We start from the raw sequence: 12,429 nt of genomic DNA, 5'->3' as shown, positions 1-12,429 counted from the left end.
TGAAGTTTCCATCTGTTTTTTTTACAATCAAACCTTTAGTAGATCAGGCCCATGGTGCGGTATCCTGTTGGATGTAAACATCAAGAGATGAGTGCAGTGTGGTCCTAAAGGGATGGGCACAGTCAACGATAATAGTCTGGCATGGTGTGTTGTGTAAACTATATTAAGGTGGAACTTTCTGTGCCAAGAACATATTCTTCACACTACCACAGTTTAGACAAAGATCTCCCATCTGTGCCTAAACCATTGGCACAGATGGAACAATGCCTCATGGTTGTTTTTACCTAATTTCTGACTATCATCTAAATAGTGCAGTTGAAATCAACGTTCATCAGATCAGGCAACAGATTTTGCTATCTGTTACCGTCCAATCTTTATGCTTCAGTTCTTTGCTATCTAGCTGACGGGGTGGCATCCCGTGTTGTCTTCTGCTGCTGTAGCCCATCTGCTTAGCAGTTTGATATGTTGTCCGTTCAGAGGTGATATTCTGCGTCCCTCTGTTCGGTTAATTGAGCAGCTGTTGCCTTTCTGTCATCTCAAGCCAGTCTCCTCGTCTTCCTCTGACCTCTTGCATCAACAAGGCATCCTTATTCACACACCGGCCACTCACTGAACATTTTCATTTTTTTCTGATCATCTTCTGTAAATTAAAGCGATGGCTGTGCATGAGTAGATGAGCAGTTTCTGATCTCAAACGTATGAGTAGAGCCCAGCAGATCAGCAGCTTCTGAAATACGTAGACCATCTATCCAACCATCTCATATCATCTGTCATTAAAGCGATGACAGAGTCTCCACTCTGTCATTTTAATCCCTCTTCCATACACACAATGCAACAGGAAGTTATGCAGGAAATTTGTGCTAAAAAGCACAAATAATTAAGTGATCTATAAAGCAAAGCTATTTATAGCCCTGACATTTTTTTTTTACCATTACAATCACAATCTATTTTATTAGAATATTATGTTATAAACAAACACACAGACGTTCATCTTTGCGATGGAAAGAGATGATTTTGAACTTTTGTCTTCAAATGAAATAAGAACTCAAAAAACTCCATCCTGACTCCTTTTTTTCAGCCCAATTAAGCATAATTTCCCTAAAAAAAATCATTGCAACTGACTGCAAGCTATGCAGTCACTCAAAAATGTGTGTTTGCAATGTAACAATATGTGTCAAATATTAAAGTAGCATAAATACTGCTTATAGAGTTTGTGTCTTTTTGAAAAGTAGTTTTGCCTGATAGTTGCAGAGAAATTAATTGTTTTCACAATCCTAGACTTGAAAAGCTAACAAAAAAAAAAAAAAAAAAACACAGAAGGTGCTGCAGGTGCATTCATCCTTTCAGATGTTGGAAAAAGTCCATTTTGTTGTCAATAAGCCACAGAGAGGTGGGGGGGGGCTGTCAACTATTGTTACGGCACACCTGAATACAAGTCTGTCTTGGCAACCTTCAATGTTACTAAGAAAAACCAGTGAAAGAACAGTTTCAAACAGTGCTAGAACATTTTGTCTTCAATATGCAGTTTGGTTTTATTTACATTGTTTTATTTCATCCAAGGGTTGCCTCTAACTTACTGTGAGAGGCAACCCTCTAACAGCTGCCTCTAACTGAAGGGTCCGTGCTTGGATGCAACGTCAAGGTTTTGTACCATAATGCCTTCCTTTTAAACCAGTATGACTATTATGAATTTTGGGATATATTTTCTAAATGATTAAAAGGATTGTTTTAATTGATTTTTACTACTTTTCTCAATTTACCTTTGGCTACACTGAAATTACTAGACCATGTCTGAATAAATGCTATGAAAGAAGAGAAAGATTTAGTTTCATGGTGGATAGGATTTGCAGGAGCCACAACTTAAGAGTTAAAGGATAAAGATGAATCAGTTTACATGTCGTATGCAATTTAGCCCAAAATTAATTATATCTCAGGCAAATTTAAATTTAAAATTACTTTTCATTCAACCAAGAAGTTTCTGATAGCAAATGAGATTGGAATCTCTCAAAGGACAATTAAACACCGTTAAAGGATTATCAAATAATGACAACACAATCTGTTCTACTGAGATTTTATAACACAAAAAAAAAGGACTGGAACTTTAACATGTTAATTTTGATTTCTGAATTGCACAGATTTTGATGTGAACATTTTTTAAAATGCAGTTAATCCCGTTTGTGTGTGTTTTTTTTTACACACAGTAGTCTAGAACTGTAATCTTTGTGTTGTGTTTTTGTAACACCTTTAAATCTGATGCACAAGAAACACACACAAACAGTAATGCATGACAAAGCTGGGGTTTTTTTTGGGCCCATTTGGGATTATTATTTAAATCTGATGAGACGATGGGGAAAAGACTATTGTGGTGTGCAAGTTATGCAAAAAGGAGTCATCTTATTACCAAGGCTTTTCAAGCCTAAAATGCCATCTCAATGCAAAATGTGTTTCAAAACAAGTATTTTTTTTTCAAAGAAGCTACAAGTATGATCAGAGCTTCCTGAAACACTTGAACACTTAATGGGCGATAGCACTTTGCACCAATCTGATGGCAGATTAAAACTGACAAATGTTGAACTCATTCGTCTGCTTATTTAATAATTTAATAGCAAAAAGGCTTTTTGAATTGAAAATGCTGCTTATTTTGTCAGTATGTGGTGTTGATGAAAATACAATTAACCCTGCAATTAACTTGATAAAAATTTTTTAATCAGGTCTCACCACTAAAAAAAAAAAAATCTATTAAACACGAATCACGTATTTCCTAATAATAAGTGCAAGACCCAAACCCTTATCATCATTTTTGACCATTTTTTTCTTGTGTTTCCTCTGCTATTTCGATGATTAATCTTTGGCTGGGAGCACCGAGTCCCTGATCCTGGAATGCCTCTTTGCCATCATCCTAATCTTGAACTCCTTCCACTGATTCTCTATTAAATTGAAGTCTGGCTGAGCAAGAAAACCCAAAACCCAATAATTATAGTAAAGATGATTTCTGATAAGTGACTTTACAGTGACAATGTGTAGTTCGTTGGAAAGTATGCCATTACAACTTTGATCTTTTTAGTGATTTTTTCTTCCAAACTTTTGGATTGTAATGCATGTTGTAGAGATTATTAGAGGAGTGTTCAGTTGGAATGACTGTACATAGCTAACCAACGTCGATTTAAAAAATAAATAAATAAATAAATATTAATTTGCAAAAATATCTAATTATGAATTGCGAAACAATCACAAATAAACCCCTTTTTGTTTGATAACCTGTGAAGACTTTCCTGTGGGTATTCATTTTAATTTACTTAATTGCCTAAGATATTATTTAGAATTATTAAGTATTTTAATGGTGGCAACATTTTTTGCTTTGAAACCAAAGGCAGCATTCTATGGCACCTTTGAGGTTACTTGGGGGCCACACTTGTGTGTGTTGAGGGGTGTTCCTACATTGATAGATGGATACTTTTGGCGAGAAAGAGCTTTGGCATGCATGTCCACTCACTGCCTAATAGCTTATTGAACTGCCACAGCTCGCGAGGATTAGAAACCACAGAGCGAATATCTGGGATATCTTGTGCCTATGTGTAAATGTGTGTGTGAGAATGTGTGCAGTAGATACTCAGTCAATAACACACAGGCTCTCATAAATCTCAGGACACACTGTACAGGCATTCAACATTTCACTCATCAATAGAGATTTATTAAAGAAAAAGAAGAGTGGTGGAAAAACTCAATCCACTGGACAGAATCTAAATATAATATGTAAAGAAAGAACTCATGGTCTAAGTTTACTCACATATTGCGTCTTGTCCGTCTAATGTAACCACTAAAATATTTTATTTTCTTGATTTCTTCCTTTGAAGACTTCAATATTTTCTTACACAATTTCTTTCAAAAGGCTTTCAGAGTGAATAGATTTGAGTAATGTGTAATTTACCACTGAAATTATTAGTGTGCTTACGAAGTCCTTGATTTACTTTTTTAGTAATTGATTGATTGTTGCCTTCCAGGAGGAGCCATTTGTGATGGTGTCAGAGAATGTGCTTGGGAAACCAAAGAAGTACCAAGGCTTTTCAATTGACGTCTTGGATGCGCTGTCCAACTACCTGGGCTTTAAGTACGAGATCTATGTGGCTCCAGACCACAAATATGGAAGCTTGCAGTCCGACGGCCAATGGAATGGACTCATGGGGGAACTGGTTTTTAAGGTGAGGTGAAAATCATAACTAAAAAAACAATAATAATAATAAGAATTTTAATGATTAAATCAATCATGCTTCATCACACTTCTTCACAAGTGAGCTTCTTCACACTTATATACTTATCAATAGCACGTATAGTTTTCAGATGTACAGCAAACACACTGATATCCCTTCAGTAATGGGACATCTTATGCTATTGAGAATTTATGTGATCAAGTCATTGTGTGGAACAGAATAGACAGGCAGGCGGATAGATGCTCTTCCCAGACATGAGGTTTGGGAAGTGCATTAAGTAAAACCAGCTGAAAAAACATGCAGCAAAACATTGAAAATGAAAACACATCAATAGAACATAATTCAGGAGAGCTAAGAAAATAAAAACGTGACAAAAAAGAAAAGAGCAAAATCAAACCCACAATCCATAGATTACTCTAATATCCATGAATCATGATTGAAATCAGTCTTAATAATACAAAAATGTTCTAAATTAACTACATCCAAGATGATCTGAGAAACATAAAAAGTTAAGTTCAATTCTGTACTTCTGTTTTAATTGTTGAAACTAAACACTATTACCTTGGATGAAACAAACCATACTTGGAGCATTTGCACATTGTCAAAAATAAGCAAAAACATGTTTTATTGACACAGAGTAATAAAAAAAAAATGCATGAAGGGTTTGATTTTCCCATTATGTTCTCATCCACTCTTGCAGACTTTTGTTAAGTTGCTGTGCAGGACTGACATTGTCAATGGATCGACATAAATTTGGCCTTACTCTACATTAATATATTCCTTTTACTGTGTTTCAGGTTTAAGCAATTGTCGAAACTAAGTTCTCGTTCTCTTAACCTTGAATGCTTGTCGGTGCTAAAAATTCGTCATGCCCTTCTTCACTGCACCTCAGAAAATTATAGAGAAAGCCTTTGAGCACAATCCATATTTATGTGCATGCATGCAAGCGCAAGATGTAAATAAACTCAACGTGCACGTAATTTTGTTTTCCCCATCAGTCAGCAGCACTGTTTATCTCTTCAAAACCTAATTATATTAGATAATTATTACCCACAGTTCTTTCTGTAAGTTTGTATGTGCACTGACCACATGCATCTGCATGGGATTTCATGCTTACTCAAACAAGCACACAGTTTGTATGGATGCTGTTGTGCTGTTTCTACCAACAGGCGTCCTGCAGGGTTTCTTCAGATGTTCTGTTTATGCAGTAGAAAGGACACATTTTGCAAACTTAAGCGTTTTGTCTTCTTCCTCAACTACTGAAGTATGAAATTAGCATGAGGTAGATAAATGTTTTTGTTTCTATTAAGTTTTTGCGTGTGAAAGGAAAAGGCTGTGGGGACAGGATGTTAGACTGCAGTGGCTCTTAAAAATAATGTTTCACAATATAGTTTTACAAAATTAGTCTGCGATCTAAAGATGAGTTGCTTCAAGCGACTAAATGACGTTGTTGTTTTAGGTAATAATTTTCTTTGTCATGATCAGATTTTATTTGTGGATTTTTAAAACAAGCAGAACCTCACAGCTGCATTTTACTTCCTTACGCAGATATCTTCAGTTGTTTTAAAGCTCTGGGGACAGAAGCACTTTAATCAACAAACATATCTATTTCAAAATGGAATTTATCCCAGTTACACAGAATAAAAAGAGAGTAAGCTAATAAAAATAAAACACGTGTAGCTGAGCAGATGTTGGAGTCCTAGCCTAGCCTAGCTTATATGTTTTTTAACTTTTAAAGCCATTGATTTTCGGTTAACTTGAAATTTTATTCTCGACAGCAAGGAGTAAATGACATACACCACATTTATTTGCTAAATTGTCTGTTGAGGCCCTTCCTGTGCTGACACTTCTGCAGGTTTTCAGGGTCCACTCTTTTGATTTCCTCTGCTTCTGCTCATCTCCTCCATCTAGTCCAACTCAATAAATGATTAGTGATAACACACCAAACATCTAATAAAAAACTCATTTTGAGGTGCTTTGGTAAGGCTACATCTTAAGTGTATTCACTGTTAATATTCCCCGTTATGCTTTACTTATTGCCAGTAGTTTTTTTCATTATACTTTTTTAAAATTATTTTTTTATTCATCTTCACATTCATTATTGACTGAGGGCCATCTAGCTCCAGGGCATTTGTGCAACTAACTGCTCCCCATTGTAAGCCAGAATGAATGATGCAAAAACATCCTTGTAATGTCTAAAACTATGTATTAATGAAACACTGAATTTAGATGAGTTTAAATTCAACAAAATAGACAATGTTCATTTTTGCTTCTATATTTGCTTTAAATTCTTTGGTCAAAGTGTGGATGTTGAGCATGCAGTAGCTAGAACTAACCTCTGACTAGCAGGTAAGAACCAATGTTATCTTAAATTAATTTATATATACCTTTATTTACATATTAACACAATCCAATGTAATGCTTGATTAAAGCAATGTAACTTACATTTCAACAGCAAAAATACAACATTTGGGTTAAAAAAGCCAACAAACCTAATGACACATGAATCATAAACCCATATGTCGGATATCAAACGATGTGTATTGGTAAAAAGTTATTCTGAAAGAAAAAGTCTTTGTTTTGATTTTTTTTTCTAACCGTTACACTCAGCAACACTGTGGAAAACATTAGTTGTGTACTCTGATGACGTATGTGAAGGTGTCGAAGTAGAAACGTTTGTGTTGCTGATTATTTATTAATAGGAATTATTAATAAACAGCCTAAAACTGAGAAAGCTGTAAAATCTGACAAGGTAATTAAAATTATGATTTAAAAAAAAAATGAGCAAAGGGTCGCTCCTCAAATCAATGCTTAGTCTTTTGGTATAATAGTCCTGAACAAACCTCTCACTCCTCTTCTTTCTCTGCCTCTCGCAGCGAGCTGATGTTGGACTCTCCGCTCTGACCATCACGCCTGAGCGGGAGAGTGTTGTAGACTTCACCACACGCTACATGGATTATTCCGTGGGCGTTCTGCTGCGCAAGGCCGAGCGCACAGTGGACATGTTTGCCTGCCTGGCACCCTTCGACCTGTCGCTGTGGGCGTGCATTGCAGGCACTGTGCTCCTCATTGGCATCCTGGTGTACTTGCTCAACTGGCTCAACCCACCGCGGCTGCCCATGGGATCAGTGTCTTCAACCACACTGTACAATTCCATGTGGTTTGTGTATGGGTCCTTTGTACAACAAGGTAAGCAAGACAACGAATGCAACTGGCTCAGCAATTGAATGTTATCTTCACTATACTGGCTTTCAGTCTGAAATTGCTTAATAATGAGGATATTATTAAGCACATTATATATGTATTACTTACACAGATGAATGTTTGAAAGCCTTTATGTTATGATCATTTTCTTCTTACAGTACTGAAAACATGTCATCAAAACATTACATCAGAGCAAATATATATATATATATATATATATATATATATATATATATATATATATATATATATATATAAAGCTAAATATTCAAACATTCAGCTTTGATGAAAGGTATGTTAAATACCTGATTCAAGGTTGTCAATTTTCAAAATATACTTTTAATCTGACAAATTAGCCTCATCAAACACATATTCTAATTTATTGAATGTGATTGTGTGTGTGTGATTGTGTGCGTGTGTTTGTGTGTGTGTGTGTGTGCGTGTGTGTGTGTGCGTGCGTGCGTGCGTGCGCGCGCGTGCGTGCGTGTGTGTGTGTATATATAGATATAGCAAGACTGAAAAATACCTCCTCAGGGTGGTGTGGATGTGAATTGACCTTTACGTTTTAGTACATTAGTCAGATTAGGACAAAATGGAGGGGGCATTTTGTTCAGCCATGGATTGAGAGGACGGTAATAGCCTCATCTTGGGAATATGAGCAGAATCTCTCAGGCTCTGCTCAGGTATGGAACAGGCAATTTAGGAAGGTTTTAAATGTCATCAGCCATGTAACGGAGGGGAAGAAAAAAAGAGGGAACATTTCAGAGCATTCAAGTGGAAAGAACATGTAAATGTGTTATGGTTGATACTTGTGTTTAATAAAGTGTCAGTATCTCTGTGCTGATGATAGGCTCTCAGTAAGTTCACATGCTTATTCCCGTCTTTCTGACTGAATAAGTCCTACTTTCCAGTGAGCTCAGTATTTGCTTTTTTTTTATATCCTGCTCAAAGCCTGGCAATAGTTAATTTTTTAAGTGACATCAATTATGCAAATTTAGGGAGGAACGCTTTTTTGTTTCTGGCACTGCCACTGAAACATTTCGTGCTCTGAATAAGCAAATGATGAGCATTTCACTATTTGGTAAATAATTTTCCATATTTCTACGGCAGCTAATGGCGGTAATGATGGTGACTATGATACATGCTAATTGCTACTTCATCTCCACAATCATCTCTCTTTTTAGCTGTAATTAACATTTTAGTCGTGGTATCATTAGTCTGAAAACAGAGTGGAAGAAAGGGGATCTAATTCTTCAAGAGTGAGTTTATGTATTGTTGTCACACAGACAGCTAGATTGTATTTTAGCAGAAATTCCAAGATGTGAGTTTATCCTATCCTAAGTCTATAATTACATTCTTTGTAGCTTTTTTTAGGCTAGAGCTAGCATATTATTAGCATGTTTCAGTTTCAGTAATAATGTTTTGAAACTGAAACATGCTCCTAATCGACTCCTACGGGTTAATAAGTGAAACTGCCTTGTTATTTTTGCACTATTTCATCATTATCTTGCAACAGTTTTAATCCATTTTGTACAAAAAAAGTCAATAAAGTAACCACATTCACATCGCATTTTCACATTTTGATACGTTGCAACTGTGACTGACCACAACAAAGTGGGAACAGGTCTCCCAGGGGGCGTTTAAGTTGTTAGCAACATGTTAGAAGTTTTGTTCCAGGATTGGCTCAATCCATCTTCACTTCAACTCTGACCAGTTTCCCTGTCCCTATTGATGAAAGTAATCCCACACCAGGGTTGATATGGTGTTCAGTGATGGGGGTTTTTTGTGCCAATACTTTTCACATAGTTCAGTGATGGTCTTGTCTAAGCAGAGTATCACAATAAGTGTAAGAGCAAAAGCAGTTTTTGCTGTGTCTCTACTACATGCCTTACTTTAACCAGGACTATCTGTAGCTTTCTTTCAAAATAGACTTTCTTGTGACAGGTCTGCCGGGAAGCCAAGATGTATAAATTGTCAGACTACTGTCAAAATCATCTACCAATTTGCACTGAGCTGTGGCTCTCGTCCGCTCCTCCAGAGTTACCAAGGATCAAGTGTCTCTGATCAGGGCTTTTCAGTCTAGGTGTCTTGGTGGGTTTTCAACTGTGGTCACTTGGCTTGGACGTTTTAACAGTGCTTTTTTTATATGCTTAAATAAATACTTTAACAAATAGGGATTATTTTATATATTTATTACAATTTAAACGATCATGTTAATAATTGACAAATTAATAATTGAGTAGAATGTGGGAAATGTTTCCTTAGGTTTATATGCTTATGTCCAGAATCTTGTACAAACCCTTTCCATTTTCACATCCTTGATCTCCTGCTCTACTGCTAAATGAATTGACCGTCTCTACTTTCATTCTGGGACAATTTTGACCACATTGGACAGTGTAAACCAAGATGTTTACTTTGGCTGTTGGAAGTGATGCACCTTTTCATTGTCCGGTTTAAAACCTATAAATGTTTCAAAAATAAATTAGAGTGAGATGTCACAAATCCAGTTAAAGTACAAATGAGGGCCCTTCAGACACAGCTGTTGCTCTTAACCTCCACCCCAATCCCTCTCTCTGCACATATACACACACACACGCACACAAGCACACACTATATATACACACCCATATCTGCATACACATCTGTAGTTCTCTCTCGAATGTCTCAGATTTTTGTGCTTAACCCTAAAATATTAGCTTGAGGGAAAATTGATTCAGATGCAAAGACATCCACAGCAATAGGGAGCTGGAGATAAGTAATAAAAGCGAATAGTCAAACATGACACCAGAATTTTGCTTTTGGCACTGTCACTTTCATTGTCAGAGGGAGAAGGGCTGAGAGGCAAAAGAGGGAGGTCCAGAGGGATTACCCCTATCTTTGTCCAGCCTTCTCTTTTCACAGCTTTCTTTTCACTTCCTCCTTGCACATTTCTTTTCCTCCCATCCGTTTCTCTCCGTTATAGTTAGAATTTCCTCCATTACATCCTTTTTATGCATCTCCTTGTCCCTACTCCTTCTCTTCCAGGCTCCACTCATTCCTCTTGCTGCCTTTTCTCTTCATGTTCTTCCTTTCACAAATTCTATTCTTCCTTCATGTTCATCTGAATCACCAGGGCACCAGCCAAGTGACTGTTTGTTTACAACGTGTCCCACAGGCCTCTCGGTCTGGCATGTGCGTGCAGAGGATGTTGTGAGAAAAACAAAAAAAAAAATCTGCATGCCATAAAGTATGTCTAATTGGTCTCAATGAGAGTGAGGGAAACTGAAGATAGAGGAAGAAAACCGAGGGAGAGGAAGAGGCTGCGTATTTCAAAATCTTATGGCTGTTCTAATAATGGGACTGCTACATTGGTAGCCTGCAGTGCTTTGCAAAAGTAAAAAAATATTCTGCATACACTATGTACTTGGCACATTTCCTCTCATATCTTAAATGAAATCCAATGCCAATAGTTGCTCCTAGAAGTCGCACACTGTTAGAGAGAGTCCAGCTGTGTAATTTAATCTCCATTTAAAACACCGAAGGTCTGGGAAACTTAGGGAACCTTAGGGAACAAACAGCATTATGAAGACCAAGTGTCACATCAAATAGGTCAATCAATATCTCAAGCTTTGAACATCTCAAAAAACGTTGATTTATTATTGAAAATATATGGCTATCTATCTCTATCCCCCCTACACTGACATTCAAGAGGCCCACTGTAAATCTATGAGAACTGCAAAGATCCTTTGACTGATTTTGTGTTGGTCTAGCTCACCAAAATAAAACTGCATAAAACAAATTAAAGCTTGTGGTTATGTGACATGTGGAAAGATTTCAAGGATATGAATAATATTATCAGGCACCATAGACCAGTAGATCTTAGGATTTATTAGCAAAACAAAATATACAGGAAGAAAATAGCCCATGACAAAAAAAAAAAAAAAAAAATCAGTGGTAGGCACTTAGAAAAACCTCACCTGCATTGACAACAGGCTTATAAATGTGGCTCATCATTAGTATTGGCTGTGGTACCTCTCATCTTTGAAAAAGAGTCAGAACAGGAGCGAGACCATAAATTCATACAGTGCCAACTATCACATAAAGGTTGTAAAAGTTGGATATACAACGCTCTCAGGCAGAGCAAGGTCAGACACCATATCAGCCACCATTAAAAAAAAAACTTCTCTGAAACTTTCAAGAGCAATAAACTGCACTCAGATGGTGAACTCTGAGGTCTGAAGGTACACAATATTATTAAGCTATAAGAAAATACAATTCTGCTGCTCAGATGCTTTTCTGAATACCAACCGACATAATGCAGATGGGAGAGATAATCTATCAGTCCTCCTAGATAACTTGTGTGATCTTCAAAACCTGATTTTATTTTTTTGGTTGATTTCCCTTTGGTAAATAAATTCAACACAGGCATTTTGAAGAGAACCAAATGCAAGGTGAATAGTAATGAAACAGTGCAGCAATCAGGTGAGCTAAACAGTAAATTAAATAGGATAATTATTCAGTTGTTTAGTGAGACATTCACAGATCGACAAATCGATCCAACTTTAAGTTAGAGAGTCGTCAGTGGACACATGAAGATGTGTGATAGAGGATATGAAATGTTCCCAAGGAGAATATTTTATTCTAAATTGGGCTGCTCTTTGACTTTTGCTAAGCCAAAGGGAGGGAATTCCAATATTTTTCAGGGCCAGAAGGTAAAAGAGTCAGGGCTGGAATGAATGATTACCAAGTGACAATATTAGGACAGCCAAGCAGGCAACATTAGCAGAGTGTATGCCATCGACCAGCCCATATGCAGGGGGCCCGGACAGCGTGTGGCCTGCAGGGATAGGGATGTGCACTCATTTGTAGTCTTGTGCACCAGGCTTTCGATCTAAAATGAGCCACCACAGGCAGTCAAACAAGCAGGGGAGCAGGAAGCAGGGGACTTGTGAGGCTTCAGGAAGATGGAAGAATAATCCAGCCAGCAGCAGTTTTGAGTGCTGGGTCATAAAGGAGGTCTCAGCGGCTCACGCTGAAG

The 12,429-nt window shown here is 37.1% G+C and overlaps 1 protein-coding gene across 1 annotated transcript in view; it reads left to right on the top strand.

Moving 5' to 3' along the window:
* Positions 1-12,429, top strand: part of grid2 (glutamate receptor, ionotropic, delta 2) — a 128,599-nt gene that overhangs the window by 93,181 nt on the left and 22,989 nt on the right. The window contains exons 7-8 of the mRNA XM_088008452.1: positions 4,002-4,199; positions 7,085-7,397. Coding sequence (XP_087864578.1) covers positions 4,002-4,199; positions 7,085-7,397 — 511 coding nt within the window. The remainder of the gene's footprint in view (positions 1-4,001; positions 4,200-7,084; positions 7,398-12,429) is intronic.

Source organism: Poecilia mexicana, unplaced genomic scaffold (assembly GCF_051168715.1).
Source record: "Poecilia mexicana isolate PSO_F unplaced genomic scaffold, ASM5116871v1 scaffold_9, whole genome shotgun sequence".
Classification (NCBI taxonomy): Eukaryota; Metazoa; Chordata; class Actinopteri; order Cyprinodontiformes; family Poeciliidae; genus Poecilia; species Poecilia mexicana.
Note: the sequence above shows the minus strand (reverse complement) of the source record. Positions and strands in the feature narration are given on the sequence as shown.